Genomic DNA, 15,480 nt, shown 5'->3' on the forward strand with positions numbered 1-15,480 from the left:
TAGGCACAGCCGACCCAATCAAGCGGTTCTTTCCCGGAATTGCCTCGGGATCCCACGGTTTTTGCTTTCGATGAGGAGATACTCATAAGATTTGACGAAGGTTTGGGACGTTCCTAAGCCTTTATCAGGGTTCTTACACCCAGGCAAATTATCCTCTAGCGGGCAACCAGTGCAGGGCGCAACTCAACTCCATCCGTCATGACCACTGTTTGGTCAGGTTGTGTCGCTCCCAGATTAACTCATATTGTGTAAAGGCACCAAAGGCTCTGGCTCTGTAAACTCGGTCAGCGGTTGTGCTCTCACACAGTCCCCTGTAGCAGAACGTTCTGCTGTTGTTGGTATGAAGATGGACCGGTCGCGACATCAGAGATGTTGTCCAGCACCCCCAGACTGATTGTAGCCATATTTGTGCCAGAAGACTAATACCCCAGGTCATTCTTCATAGAACCATTGCCAGTGAGAGTGAGGGGGTAGGTAGGGCATACTCGAGGAATGTCACTGATACAGCCATAATCAGCAGGAAGAGAGTTTCCCACGAAACGAGATAAACAACTCAATCTCCAGATGGCGCTGAGGGTGCTACTGTCAGAGAACTTTAGCATCAAGGCAAGTTAATATAGGTCGAGTTCATGTTGATATAATAGGGGTCAGGCCCGATAGCAAGTCACCTTGTGTAACGCGGTCAGGATCAGAGGGATAGTAAACGGAGTAAATCAATAAAAAAGAGTCCTGATCATTTCCTCCATCTTGATTTTGGGATCCTTCCTTGCCTCTCTCAACTAGACCGTAGCCTGAGGCACAGAGAATAAGCCCTCAAGCAACAATATTTAGCCTCAGACAGAGAGTCAGGCCTCAGCCATCCACTCAAGCAGTGAAGATTCTACTCGAGGAGTGTAGCCATAGCTGTAACTCTGACAGTAGCTAAAGCTGAACATAATTCAGGATAGCGGGCACTCTACATGATGTCAGTCAAAGGCATATAAAGGCAATAGTAATCTACTTAAGCCCCTTCAACTCCGCAGGTAACAAAGCCATATCTTACAGGATGCATGAAGGGACCCCGAGTATGGGAACCCGAGATAGATAAGAAACTGATTCACATCTTACTTCAGACTTCATTGCATTCCCAATTAGAAAGGATTGCCCAGAACTCCGAATTATTCTCATCTTCACCGTCGCTGGTAGCACTATGTCGTACCTTTTTCCTCTGGATGCAATTGATCGTATCTACACTGTACATGCCACCCTCATCAAAGGTCGTCTGCCTCCTTCATCTCCACATCTTCGTTTATCCTTCCGTCATGGACCAAGGGCATTTGGTAGATTCGAGGGGCCGGGATTGGCTCAAGCAGGCAATCAGGTTATGAATAAGACAATCTATCTCAAAGTCGGACCTGCTAGCCGGATTCTGGTTAGAGAGTTGAAAATGTACTGACTACTTGTCTCGATGGACAGCTTCCATTCGGAACTTGGTCAGCCCAGAGGGTTGCGGGTACTGCACATGTCTGGCCTGAAGATATCATGTCAGCCTCTGCGGGTGCATGACTGTCCAAGAAGATTAGCATCATGTACCGGGGGGTCTCTGTGCGGAAGGGTCCTAGGATCTCGAGATTGTGTGTTCCACGGTGGTGGCAGATATAGAGATGGCCATTTCCCGAGGACATTGTTGGAAGTAGAATCCGCAGGGTTGAAGAAAGTAACCCTGAGGCAGCCGGGAACCGATCAAGGGAGGGGGCAGTGCGATCAAGGGCAGACCATCTTGGCCCTGGGATGCCGTCAGGAAAGCATCACCCAGCCTGTCGAGATTCTTACCAGGGTGACTCACCTGCCCGCTCGCCCTCCTCTTATACTCCCTTCTCTTCTCTTTCTCTTCTGCCTCTTCTTTTTCCTCCTCAGCAGTCTGACACTTCCTCCTCCTCCTCCTCACATTGTCACTCCTATTCTTATTAGCCCTCTTCATATTCTTATCGTTTCATTCTTACCTCCCTGCTCATCCTTACTCTCCTGCTCATTCTTACTCTCTCGCTTATTCTTACTCTCCTGCTTATTCTTATCCTTCTACTTATATCCCCTTTCTGCTTATTCTTATCCACCTGTCTATGGACAATCTAACCTGCTCTAGATGCGTTGACTGCCATTCCTCCCCCCCTGCCGCATCCCCGACGGTACCACCATACCTCAGCTTCCCACCTTTGCCTCCCCTTTCCTCCTTTCCCCCGTTCCCCCGTTTCCCCTTTCCCCTCACCAACAAACCGTGGTCGTTCTTCACTTCTCATCCTCCCCATACGACATACGGCCACGGCATCCCAGTACAGCGCGACAGCAGGTCTGCGTCCAACCTCGAGTCAGTCATCGTGGAGCACTACCGAAACTGACAAGGAAAGGTTGAAGCAAGACGAGAGTTGATAGACAGAAAAATCCCATGCCTTGTGCAGGGTTCAAATCCCAGCGAAGAGCGGGTGTCCGGTTGGCTAAGCGGTGGCTGCCACGGACCTCCAGTGACGAGCTCGCACCTCATCGTGGTACTGGAGTCTAGTAGCCGACAGGCGAAGCTAAGACGAGCTCATTTTGTATATAATGGCGTTGCTTTGGTTTACTTTTCTTGCTTTCCTTATGTATGCTGGATCGGGAGGCTACACACATTGGGCTAGTGGAGAGGATGGTTGTATATACGAGTGAGCTAAATTCAGAGAATACTACACACTTTCGCTCCTTCATACGTAAATAGGCTGCCGTTAAATCTGCGCTAAAGCCAATTCCAGCCAAAATCCATTCAATTCAAACGGTTGCGTTGTCATGGGGTACTCCCCATCTCAGCATGCACGGCAGATGGATTCGATAGAATCTCAAGGCCACCTTTCTCGCTTCCCGGTTGACTTGCCACAGTTTGCTTAAGACCTGGTGTCCATTGACCGTGGCACAATACCGCTCTTTTATCGTCCTCGCTTCTTGTATGCTAGAACCTTCTGTTCTCGTGCTGAGGTGCACCCTGATCAGGTTCGGGCGGAGTTCAATCGGTAAACAGAGGAAATCAGGGAAAGTCGGCTGCGAATCCCTAGCAGAATGAGCGAGATTAAAGATCTCGAAATGGGATTGGGATGTCATGATGCAGGCAGGATGCTGGGTGCGCTGCATCTGGCCAACTGGCTCCTTCCAGCGGAATCATGACAAGGACATCCATCGCTTACTAAGGGTACTGGTCGCAGTGGCTCGATTGACTACAAACCAAAGGAGTCCTTGGCGCTATGTATGCTGTAGATAGCACCTAGTAATCGTACTAGGGCACTTTCGGATTGTTATTCGTGACGTGCGCCATTATGGGCGTATATCCGCCCATGAGGCTGGGCTTTTTCAGTGGCTCAGGACAGAGACATTGAATCCACCCCGGGCTTCCACCCTGTGCTTGCAATCTGCTGCAAGCAGTGGCAACATTCTGGCCATGTCTCAAGTCCCGCCACTTATCTGGCGTTGGGATCAAGGGCTCTTGACTGACTCGTAATCGAATCATAGCCGGCGTTAAGACGACAGACGGGAATGTTCTTAGTATATAGCCAACATAAGACTAAGGGAAATGCTTTCGGTAAAAGGGGATAGAGAAAAGGACACGGTGTTGGCTAATTTCCAAACCTAAGGGATGGGTTTCATTATTCACGGTGGAGAATTTCCTCCCTCCCGTTTCTCCGTAGGCGGGCAGGCAGGTCAGCTGATCCCTTGGTTACGTGGTCTTTTCTTTTTCCCTACTCCACACAGCTTCATGTGTGAGTATTTATGGCTGTGATAATATCTGCGGTTTCGGTTCGATAGTTTGTCCGCAATGTCTCCCGTGAAGTAGCGAGTCCCCCATTCGAGACCAGCTGGTTCCGGTCATTCATCACACAAACTCTATAACATAGAATTGAAACCTAAAAAGCGATAGCCTCAGATCAGACTAAGTTCGGTACCGGATCTTATAGGCCATTCATAGGTCTGTTTGTGAGGTAACCACGGGAAGAGATTGAATTTTCATGTCTCCTCCCTTCGGATCAGCCCTACATCGACCTCCAGCCCGTAGAAAGACCCACGGGTGGAATTTGGCTATAAACTAGTCATATCCCTCTGCTCAGGATGATCTTTCTTGACTGTCTAGGATCTCCTAGGTGGTCAGAGAGCCACTCTAAACATCAAGCATCCCTCGCGGCCGTCATGTAAGCGTTGTAGCAAAGCAGAACCCCCACCATGAGTCAAATAGTGCCATTCAACTCAACTGACAATTCAAGCCATGGAAACAGTAACACAGGCCAAAAATAGAAACGCCCCGAAGAAGGAAATAAGGAGAAGCGCCTAGTCCCATTGAGATTATTCACCCCCAAGTTGTTGTTAGTCACCCCGAGCAGAAATTTCTGTCTGCCGCTTCTCCTCTCTCCCTCTTTAGGTCTCTCTCTCCCTCTTTCTCTATCGCCTTCCACCCCTGAGTAACTGCGACCACTTATATTCAGTTCTTGATTCACTATTCCTGAACGTTTCCATCAGCTTTTCTCTTATATCCCGGGTTACTATCAATGATCTCGGATATCCGCCGGTTATTTCAATATAGTGAAATTGGTGTTACTCAACTCATCCCTTTACGAGACATGGGCATGCCTAGCTGAGGAAGAGCGTGAACAATGACATGACATAAAAACAGGGCATACAGAGAATAAAAAGAGGGGAAAAGACTCAAGATATTATGAATGTATCGACAGGAAGAATGATACTACAATTATCTTGGAAGCCGCATGAAATCAGAATGAGATTCGGGATAACACAAATCAATCAATACCCATACGGACGAATACTTTATTGCAAAAGCAATCTTCAAGAGATGTGTCTTTCTTCCAAAAGAACCATTGAATACTGTGGGCAAAGGGTGCAATCATACTTAACATGACCGGGGCCTGACTGTGTTTCGGAGCAGAGACTGAGCATCAAAGATCATGATTGATTTGCGTACTTGGATGATGAGAAATACTGTACCAGTGTGTGGCTATCAATGATAGAAGAAGAGGTTCTTATCGGCAGCATAGTCTGAACCCCATCTATCACCCTGCTGAAAATAATACGATACCCCGAGATAAAATAGGGAAAGGGGGAGATGAGGCTTCAAGATTTACCCCGAGGATCGTTCGTACCCAAAATCTACTCATTGTCTAGCTGAATCTTTTCTATGACTGGAAAATGGGAGGTCCGAGAGAAACAGCGCATCATTCGAACATGAGGCATATGTTCGACGAGACCAGCAACGACCATAGGTATCACACAGTGGATGTTATGCCAGTGAGCAGAGTCATGATGCGTTGTTCCACTATCTGGCCTGCTCCTGGACGATTGGCTGTGATGCGGTTTGACGCCTGAGGCAGCAAGTTATCAACGAGAACCATCACGTGACATCATTGTGCATCACTCCGGTCGAGCGATTGATGTCATCCTCTCGCCAAGGGTACCGGTGGGTAGTATAGCACCTGATACTTCTCTACCTACCAAGTGATTATGCCCCAGAAGCCAACAGAAATCATTGCACCTTGCCGACCTCAAGGCAAACCGCAGGCGAAGGAATAGAAACACAGAAGAAACGGATCAAACGCCAGCTGGTACTAGGTATATGGAAGTGAACATCGATTGCGCCGTAAATGGTATTGTACATGAAAGTCACAGCCTCATCTTAGTTTGTCCAACCCTTAGGTCCCGCCCAGGTACCTTTCACCAGGGATTGGTAGTACACCCAAGGGAAGAAATCCTTCTTCAGGTGGTAGAATGCCCGACGAGGGACGCTCTGATCAATGCCGAACCAGTTTCCGAAAGTCTCCTTGGGCTCTCCGCCGTACTTGAACTCAGCGAGAAGGACCTTGCCGTACTCGGTCACCAGCGGGCATGAGGCGTAACCGTCGTAGATCGCATCGGCAGTCTTGCCCTCCATGGTACTCAGCAGGTTGTGGACGAGAACAGGAGCCTCCGAGGTGATGGCTGCCGCGGTCTTGGAGGTGGGAAGGCTGGAAGCATCACCTGCGGACCAAACATTGGCATACTTGGTGTGACGGGTGGTGCCGGCGTCCACATCCACATAGCCAGCCTCGTTGGCCAAAGCGCTGTTCTTCACAAAGGCATGAGGTCCCATCTTGGGAACGACATGCAGCAGATCGAACTGTCTCGTCACCTGCTCCTGTCCGTCCGGCCGGGCAAAGGTGGCCTTGTTGCCCTCGATGGAGACAAGGTCGTGCTGGAAGAGACCTTCCACGCCCCTCTCCTGACGCAGACCCTCAAGGGCAGCGCTGTACTTGGGCACGGCGAACATGGAGGGAAGACCGGTGGCGAAACCGATCTTGATGGCGGAGCTGGAGGGGTTGCTGGGGTTGTACAGACCGGCCCGCTTCCAGTAATCCAGGGCCAGCCACAAGATCTTCTGGGGGGCACCCGCACACTTGATCACCCCAGCGGGTTGAGTGAAGATGGCGTTACCGGACTTGAGTTTTTCAATGGTGGAGAAGACCTTGTCGCAGGTATCATAGCCATAGATGGATGAGACGAGCGAATCCGGGTTGGCGAGTGCCTCGGGCAATCCTTTCACGCTGCCGTAGTTGATGTTGATGCCGGGCGCGACCACGAGCTGCTCGTAGTTGACCTGATCGCCATTGCCCAGGGTGAGAGAGTTGTTCTCGGGGGCGAAGGTGCCGACGCTCTGGTTGTAGAATTTGAGCTTCGGGTCGATCAAGCCGTGCAACGGGCGGCGCAGATCCTCCTTGGTCTTGAGGCCACCGCCGACCAGGGTCCAGCCCGGTTGGTAGTGATGCCACATGGAGGGGTCGACGACGGCGATGTCATTCGGAGAGAAGTTGCCGGAGCGGAGCAGTTGATGGCTGATGGCCAGACCGGCCGTACCTCCGCCGACCACGACGACCTTATGACTCCGCGCCACAGAACTCACGGGGGCGGCGGTTGCAAAGCCCCTTTGGGCTGCGGCAATCGAGCGCCCAGCAGTACGTGCTGCCAACATGTTGAAAGTTAATTAATTAAGGAGATGTGAATTAGTTCCGGAGTAAGAGAAAGAGCCAAAAGTCAAGTTCCCCAAAGTTTTTCGAGTCCCCGGCAACTCAATTAAACCCAAACTCCACTATGGCGTGATCCCGTCCCACAGGCTGACTCATCCATCGGCCCGTCTCGCTTCCGGCCGATAAGATAAGCCCCGCGGGGTAATGAAGGCCTCAGGCTACCACAATTACTGCCTCAGGCAATACAACAAGCATGTTTCAGATCATCATCCATGGTAATTGTCTGCTAACGAAGGCTTCAGGCTGTACAAGATATGGGATTATCGGAGTTCCAAGATCTTTGATATTGTTCTAGGATGTTCCCCTTATTGAGGAAGCATATTTGTGACTCACGCGATATTAATCGGAACAAAGCTGATGTACCCAATGAGGTTGCATCGGCTGTTGCTTTGAATAATCACCACCATCAAAGTTGTATTGACATTCTTTGTTGTACTCAGTGTTTAGGTGCTACTTATCAGTGGCGGAGAGTCATCGTTCTTTGTTCCATTTCGAGAGATGTATCCTACAGCTGTAGTACCACGTATTACGATGATTACGACAACCCCGCACCTTCCCAAGTATAACAAAGAATCAAATTGCAGGCACTAAAGTTAGTAAACTATGATATACGATCAATCGAAAGCAATCCTTGTAGACCCAAAACCACTACAAGCTCTCAACCCGTCCATTCACCACCTCATCAATCGAACCTCAATCTTCTCGTTCAAGATTCCACCTCATCCCCCAGCCTTCTATCACGATGCCGGAAGTCGGGAAAGATTACCTGAGCAGAGTGCTGCCGAACGAGTTACTTTTCTGGTGTACTCGGTATCTTGATCATCTGTCCTATTTCAAATTGAAAAAGACATGCACGGGTCTCAACAAAAAGCTCCAGGGAGAGTACAATACACGATTAAAGAAATATGCGCTACAAACCCGGGAGTATCACCTGAATTGCCACCAAGAACCGCATCTTGGGTCCCTTCCATGCTTAGAAGGGGATTGCCAAATCGACCCTCGCAATCAACGACTTGGAGCAATGAGTCACCTACGAGCAACGATTTTGAAGAACGACATGATCACGTTTGAAAAGTATCTGGATGCAGGACTTGACCCTAACATGTTTATCGACGGCAACTGGGAACCGTTCGCAATACAGTAAGAGAAGTTGATCTCGGGGAAGAACATAGAAACCGAAAGCCCCGGCTACTGGCAGCTGTTGTGATCAGCATGAGGATCAAAATGTTCAAGCTGTTGCTTAAGAGGGGTGCCGATGTCACCCTCATCCCTTATGAGAATAGTGACACCAAACGGCGGATGATAGATTGGGTCGGTGATTTTTCGGATAAGAAGCTAGCAGAGGAGTGGATTTCATTATTCATGAAGTATGGTGCGAGCTTTACGAGTGGGAAGGTTCTGGAGAAATTATGTGAAATGGAATCCGCGGCCAAACAACTCTGGCTTGCTGCCAAAAACGGCGTGGATTTTTCCACGCCACTGGAAAAGATTCTAAGTCTTGATGCTCAACGAATAATCTGGGATACATTTGATGAACCGGCGGCTTTACATTTTGCTACTTGCTGGCTGAAACCAATCGTTATTGATATTATTCTTCGCCATCAGCCAGAGCAACGAAGACATCTTGATAGTGCTTTCAACATGGCTGTCCGGAGGAATTGCTCGAAAACTGCAGTACATTTACTTCGTAAAGGTGCTCGGCTCAATGTGGACCTACTGGAAGGTGCCCTTAAGGTATATCCCCTTCATGACCCGCATCGGCCTGATCTTCTGCGGTGCATGGCGGCTCGAGTTGATCTAGGGAACCCAGAACCTATTCCTCAGGTCCAGAGGTATCTGGAATTGGCCCAGAGTGGATCACCAAACTATGGGGTTATACTTCCTTTGCTGAAAAAGATGAGCCCTAAGGCGCGACTGCTATGTGCTGACAGTCTTGATATTGAGACTTATCGGAGAGACCTGGAAGAGGCGAGGGAGTATCTAAGCGAATCTACAGATATTGAGGAATTGGGCTCTACTGAAACCGAGGAATCGGACCTTACCTTGTCCTGGTGGACGAGGAATGAGAAGGAAATTACGGAGATCTTGGAGTTGATGGAGGAAGCTATAGAGCTGTAGGCAACATGTGGTGGCGGAGTGTTATTGGGAGGGTGATGCTTATTGTTCTTAGCCCGAGTTACTGTGATATGAAGTTTCGCTATTCTTCTTTGTTTAAAGCCTTGGATGCTGCGACGAAAACGTAGGAAGTCTGCTAGGTGGGTTGCGTATAGCATCTATAACTGTAAGCAAACTGTAGTTTCTTGACCTGGATTCTAATTCTGGCTATGAACAGTCAGTTATCAAAGATAACAAATACCTTAACCACACCTCAGAATGAGTCATCCAGTAAGTATGACAAAGTACACAAAGTTGGACATAAAAATAGAAGGCTGAAAGTACGAGAATAGAGATTGTAATAACTGACTACTTACATATCATTGTAAATCTTTGATTATCACATTGTATATTATACTACCTCCGACTTTCTGTACATGTCGCTGCTGCGGTCTTTCATACTGCGAGATTAGGGATTTTAAGGGATTCGATAAACATTCAAGCTACATGAACTTGCTTGACAAGAAGCGCTTACATAGATAGCATCACAATTAAGATGCTCCAATAGGCTAACGGGATATGAATTGGATTAGCTTAGCCTGATATGACTTAGCATTGAACTTGGTTCGATGAACCGAATGCAGATAGGAGAGAATTTGGGGAGCGATAGGAGCAATATCAACGCTGATAGTATTCACCCCTCTACAGGTCCCACTCGGACCTCTTCGCGTCTCCTCAGCTCGGCCATCTCCCGAGCCTTGTCATCGAAAGCTCGACGCCTTTTCTGCGTCTTGTCAAACCGTTTCTTCCCTCCGAATTTCAATTTCGTGATCAGATCTGCTGCCTGGCCGCGGGTCAGATCGCCAGGGGCGATTCGTCCGTTCCGGATCTTCGCCTTGTTCAGCATATTTACCTGGGCTGCGGTGGCGGGATGCTGACGCCAGGGCTGTCGGGTGGAGATATACCGCTCGTCGAACTCGGAGGCCGCAAATGTGTCTGCGGCATGAACGGCCGACTCAAAGTCGGTGGCGGTGGCAATAAGACGTGGACGGGTGTACTGAGTGGTTTCCGTGGTGGATTTGAACTTCATGACGTGGTGAACGGTGTAGGATGCTGACGTGTCATTTGCGTTTTGGTTGCTGGGGCTGGGCTTTTCTTTGTCGAGGGTGATCCATCCGGTTGAATCGGAGAGCGTGTATTTGTTCTCGTCGACTCGCACCCAGGCGAAGCGACTGAGGGAGCGAATGTGCTTTTCGGACTTCATGTCATGGATCAGGTCGTAGATGGTGTCGTATTTGGTGAAGGTGATTTTGATGTCATCGGACACATCAGACTCGTCAGCGGGAATTTCGGTCTCTGGTGGCTGTTCAGTGTACTGCCCCCCTGCTGTTTCCTTCTTGTCTCTGAGATCCTTGGCCTTTGCATTCTCTAGGAGCTCATCCGGGTGTAAGCCGAAAAGAGTTGGGGTAGAAACAACACCAATATCCAGGGTAGCAACCATGTCGATAATATGGCAATCCTTCTTCCCCGGGTATAGCCGCAAGCCTCGTCCGATCATCTGGATGAGAAGATTGCGAGACCGTGTCGGCCGGGCGAGCAGTACGCAGTCGATATTCGGGATATCGGTGCCTTCGGTAAACAAACCACAGTTAAGAAGCACGGGAAATTCCTGGTCCCTGAATAAGCGCAGCTGCTCGTCCCGCATGTCCTTGGGAGTTCCCGACGTGATATAGCGGGCATCAATGCCGACTTCCCGGAACGCCTCGGTGAGCTGTCTAGTGTGTTCGATGTCGACACAGAACACCAGGGTGGATTTGCGATCCTGCGCGTTGGCCAGCCAGGCACGTACAGTAATGTCATTCGACTTGTTTGTGTTGACGGCTTCGGAGAGTGAGCTGAGGGCAAAGTCGCCAAACTTGTCCTTTCTGACTCGGGAGAGATTCGCTTCGGACCGGACGGTGGTGAAGAACGCGTTAGACAGCCATTTCTCATCAATCATATCCATGTAATCCTTGTGATACACTATATGATCGATCGCAGCGCCCAGCTTGAGTCCGTCGAAGCGCGAAAACGTGGCCGACACTCCGACCAGAGCGGGCGAATCGGGCGACGGATCGTCGAGGCCAAAATACTCGAGAACACTGCGATAGGTTGGCGCCACGATATGGTGTGCCTCATCCACGAGGACTAGCTTGAAGCGTCTGGAATCAAACTTGCAGATTCTATCCCCGGACGTGAGACTCCGGAGCGAGGCGATGATGATGTCGCCCGACCCAGACGCGACACTGTTCCCCATCTCAATCTCCACGGTGCGATCGGGATAGGCCAGCCGGCAGTGTCGCGCAGCCTGCTCGACAAGCTCCCTTCGATGGACCAAGATGAGGGTCTGGTCATGGCGACCATCTCGCGGGGGAATTCGACCGATCAACTGGGTGAAGATGACGGTCTTTCCGGCGCCAGTTGCCAGCGAGACTCCTAGGCGTTTGTGCCCTTGGTCCAGGTGGTATAACACCGATTGAATACATTCCTCCTGGTAGTCCCGAAGGACGATGGCAGGCGGTGCCGGTGGCGCTGTTGAGGCCGCGTCGAACGCGTCGGAAGCGATGGTGGAACGGCAGCGCCAGAGTGGATGCCGAATTACTGTGCTTGGGATCCGCGGGCCTCGGAGCGCCCTCCAGGCCAGCAAATCGGGAGCGAGTCCCAGTGTCTGGCGAATGCGGTCCATCCAGATGCCATGGAGATGTCCGTGGATCGGAGATTTGCTTTCTGTCGCCATCGCCCATCGAGTGGCCGAGAGAGTCACGTGATGTTATATATATCACATGATCGGGTGCGCCGGATCATCGGTTATCGCGGTCCCGCCATCCACTCTCAAAGTCCCCCAAGACAAAGTCACCATCCTCGAGACTCTTCGCCAGCACCGAGACAACATCGATCTTGTGTCAGCCCCGCCTTGTGGATGCAGAACATACATCAGGAACACCTCCCTTGAGGCTTGAGCAGAACAGTCAAGGCTGACAAACAGATATTCCACTGTAGCAACCCAATCACGCCTCGCAAGAGCCTACAAACGGAGTCTTCTGTCTCAGATAAGGCCCCTTGTGATAAGATGAATGGCTCCTCGGTTCTTGCATACTGTGGAACCATGCAGTCAACAGGGAAACACAATGCGAAGACTGGACCTGAAAAGCCGGTTTGAACTTGGCCTGGTGGACCACACTTATCTGCGTAGTACTATACTAGTCGGACCCAAAGAACGACTTCGCGGAAGACGCTAAACGAGTTATCTGCAGTCAGCACCATACCATGTGCAGGGCCACGTGCTACCAAGCGATGTGGGATCACTGGCTTGAGACGAGACAATAGTGCTGCCATGGCCACCTCTAGCGTACGATATCGGCCTCCTCCGGCAGGACGTGCTGGAAATGGTCACAGCTGAGCTGAATCTCCGTGCTCGTATCCACGTTTCACGGAGTCAAGTGGCCAGGTCGGTGGATCCAGTGGATGACATCATGATTCTCGCCATATCACACCATGTGGGTGATAACCGTGCTTGAATTGAAGCCCTGAAGCCTGAAGCCTTGATTGGCAACGCTGTCAAACGGCGTGATTTGGCATCTGCAACTCAGAGGACCCAACTAGTAGCCTACTGTCCACCATTGCAGGGGTTTTTCCGCCTGTTACCGGTCACGGTGCGACTGTCCGAGCATTGGCTGGCCGGCTCGAGGCCTAAAACGAAGGGCTCCGGCAACCTTCCCAAAGCGGACGACTAGGCGTGGATAGTGCCCTGCCAAGGGCCTGGCTCAGGACCAGACGAGCCTACGAGGATTCATGGGTGGCACTTGGGACTGGTGTATTCAAGCATATTACCGTGGGGCCCGCTAGCAGGGACTAACATGGGCTAGCAAGGGCTACGACGGGGCCCCTATCATACCCTTTCCACCATCGGTAACTCTGCAGGCTGTATCGCCGTGGTGTGCAGCGCCAAATGGTCTAATATTTATCCCCGTGCAGGGATGCATTCCTCCGGAGATTGGCCTTCCTGCAACATTCCCTGCAGGGTAATTCTTTCTTTGCCGCTCGGAAATCCCGAGCCCTTCACTGCCGCTTGTACAAAACTCGGGGTGTCGCCACGGAAAAGCGCCTTTTCTACCCCTCATCCATCCTCTCCGCACCATTACACAACTACTTGGGAATCATGTCGATGGAGAAGCCGGATATTGAGCCACGGATCGTGGAAGCCTCCCGGGGCGACATCGACCCGGCCTTGGAGAAGAAGCTCCTGCGCAAGCTGGACTGGCGAGTCATCCCGGCCTTGTGGTTTCTGTTCCTCGTCTCATTTATGGATCGGTCGAATATTGCGTGAGAATCCCCTAGCAAGCAGACGTCGCCGCAGAAGGCTAACGGAAGGTGTCGGTTAGAAATGCGAAGATTGCAGGCATGACCAAGGAGCTACACTTGGTCGGCAACGACTACAACCTGGCTGTCACCATGTTCACCGTCGCCTACGTCATCTTCGGTATGCCAGCGAACTTGCTGGTCAAGAAATTCGGTCCGAAGATGCTGGTGCTCTACATGTTTACCTGGGGTGAGGCGACCGCCATTCTGGATAGCGGCGTTTGCTAACGCGAGGTTGAACGATAGGTCTGTTTGTGATGGGTCAGGGCCTCACCAAAACCGCCAGTGGATTGATTGCGTGTCGCTTCTTTATGGGAATGTGTGAAGCCGGGTTTGTTCCAGGTTCGTCCCCATTCATCTTACCGTCTGACACACCGTCGCTGATCGAGATATTAGGCTGCGCATACTTGATCGGCAGTTACTATAAGCGTGATGAGTTCCTTCGACGATATGCCATCTTTTTCAGCGCAAATATGGCGGCTGGTGCATTCAACGGGGTAAGCCGGCTTCAAGAAGCCTTTATTGATGATCGCTGACACGGTCTAGCTCTTCTCGAGTCTCATAACGCCTTTGAATCTGGACGGGTACAAGGGATGGCGCTGGTAAGATTGTCCCGCTCTCACTACGTCCGGTATCTCACCATGTAGGCTGTTCTTGATCGAATCCATCATCACCATGGGAGTCAGTCTCCTCTGCTACTGGATCATTGTCCCCTTTCCCGAAGATGCAACCTTCTTGACACCCGAGGAGAAGGCATTGCTCCTCGCTCGTTTGGAAGCCGACGGAGGCAGCGTCCGCGACGACCCTATCTCCTTCAAACGCGTGATCAGCATGGCTGCGGACTGGAAGATCTGGATCTGGTAGGCCTCCGTTATTCTTGGATGATGTCTTTGACCAGCCACTGATTCGTACAGTGTCCTGGCCTACCTCGGCGCCGAAGAAAGCGCCAGCTCCCTCGTATATTTCCAGCCTACCATTCTGAGAGACCTTGGATGGACTAGCCGCTCTGCTCAGGAGCACAGCATCCCTGTCTACGCGGTCGCTTTTGTCGTGACCCTTTCCAGCGCCTGGCTGAGCGATCATCTCCGGCACCGCTATCTCTTCACCATCTTCGGCTCTGCTCTGGTCATCATCGGATGGAGTATTGAACTGGCTCAAGTTCCCGCCGCCGGCGTTCGCTACATGGGTATGTTCTTCGTGGCCTCCGGGGCATTCATCATGATGTCGATCACGGTGGTGTGGTTGTGCATCAACCTGGGCAAAGGGGTGAAGCGCAGTGTGGGCATGGGCTTGCTTCCCGCGTTCGGCAACTGCGGCGCGTTTGTGTCTGGAAATGTCTTCATCACCAGCGAGGCCCCCAAATACCCGACCGGGTTTGGAGTTGGGTTGGCATTTGCGGTGGTGGCCGGGCTGGCGTGCACGGTCTACTATTTCGCCCTGCGCGCGGAAAATCGCCGCCGCGACAGCCAGCCCACCAAGGAGTGGACCCCCGACATGGCGCAAGAGGCAGAAGATCTCGGAGACGCCCATCCGGATTTCCGGTTTCAGTTGTAGATACTAGATAGATAGATTCCATCATGCCAGATAGACGGCCGGATGGGGCCAATCGTGCCGAGATTGGTCCGGACTAGACATTATAATGCGAGATATTATTACTATTATTCTCTACATGCTCATTTCGTGGCTGCAGCTTACGTCGGATTTCTAACCCTCTTGGCTTTTCAGGATTCACTAGTTCTGACCTGGATGAATGCTAGGGCACTGGCATAAGCCGCCCACCTCCCGGACGTTCCGACTGGTGCAGCTGGGTTTGAATCCATCCCATTTCCTACTGGGTATATACCATGTGGCGTCCTACGAAGGATTGTTCCTAAACTCCCAAAAAAAAAAAAAAATAGGTACTAAAAAGGCCGCACAGTCGCGTTGT

The 15,480-nt window shown here is 51.0% G+C and overlaps 6 protein-coding genes across 6 annotated transcripts; 2 read left to right on the plus strand and 4 right to left on the minus strand.

Annotated features, from left to right (window-relative positions):
* Positions 1–10: 10 nt before the first annotated feature.
* On the minus strand, positions 11–404 carry BO94DRAFT_623016 (uncharacterized protein; the record flags this gene model as incomplete). Its single annotated transcript, XM_025617117.1, has 2 exons — positions 11–272; positions 304–404. The coding sequence occupies 2 exons, from the start codon at positions 402–404 to the stop codon at positions 197–199; spliced, it is 177 nt and encodes a 58-aa protein (XP_025469318.1). The 3' UTR covers positions 11–196.
* Positions 405–2,662: 2,258 nt separating this feature from the next.
* Positions 2,663–3,337, minus strand: BO94DRAFT_397592 (uncharacterized protein). Its single transcript, XM_025607375.1, has one exon. The coding sequence runs from the start codon at positions 3,133–3,135 to the stop codon at positions 2,779–2,781; it is 357 nt and encodes a 118-aa protein (XP_025469319.1). The 5' UTR covers positions 3,136–3,337; the 3' UTR covers positions 2,663–2,778.
* A 2,186-nt stretch (positions 3,338–5,523) lies between these two features.
* On the minus strand, positions 5,524–7,090 carry BO94DRAFT_397596 (NAD(P)/FAD-dependent oxidoreductase). The gene has a single exon (XM_025607376.1). The coding sequence runs from the start codon at positions 7,004–7,006 to the stop codon at positions 5,678–5,680; it is 1,329 nt and encodes a 442-aa protein (XP_025469320.1). The 5' UTR covers positions 7,007–7,090; the 3' UTR covers positions 5,524–5,677.
* Positions 7,091–7,803: 713 nt separating this feature from the next.
* BO94DRAFT_584202 (uncharacterized protein) lies at positions 7,804–9,179 on the plus strand (the record flags this gene model as incomplete). The annotated part of the gene is made up of 2 exons (XM_025615609.1): positions 7,804–8,201; positions 8,273–9,179. The coding sequence occupies 2 exons, from the start codon at positions 7,804–7,806 to the stop codon at positions 9,177–9,179; spliced, it is 1,305 nt and encodes a 434-aa protein (XP_025469321.1).
* Positions 9,180–9,596: 417 nt separating this feature from the next.
* Positions 9,597–11,896, minus strand: BO94DRAFT_533732 (DEAD/DEAH box helicase). The gene has a single exon (XM_025611387.1). The coding sequence runs from the start codon at positions 11,878–11,880 to the stop codon at positions 9,850–9,852; it is 2,031 nt and encodes a 676-aa protein (XP_025469322.1). The 5' UTR covers positions 11,881–11,896; the 3' UTR covers positions 9,597–9,849.
* A 1,457-nt stretch (positions 11,897–13,353) lies between these two features.
* On the plus strand, positions 13,354–15,107 carry BO94DRAFT_462192 (vitamin H transporter; the record flags this gene model as incomplete). The annotated part of the gene is made up of 7 exons (XM_025607962.1): positions 13,354–13,517; positions 13,577–13,743; positions 13,800–13,895; positions 13,950–14,050; positions 14,100–14,155; positions 14,201–14,413; positions 14,468–15,107. 7 exons carry the CDS (start codon positions 13,354–13,356, stop codon positions 15,105–15,107), a joined length of 1,437 nt encoding a protein of 478 aa, XP_025469323.1.
* Positions 15,108–15,480: the final 373 nt, after the last annotated feature.

Source organism: Aspergillus sclerotioniger, assembly GCF_003184525.1.
Source record: "Aspergillus sclerotioniger CBS 115572 chromosome Unknown BO94scaffold_9, whole genome shotgun sequence".
NCBI lineage: Eukaryota > Fungi > Ascomycota > Eurotiomycetes > Eurotiales > Aspergillaceae > Aspergillus > Aspergillus sclerotioniger.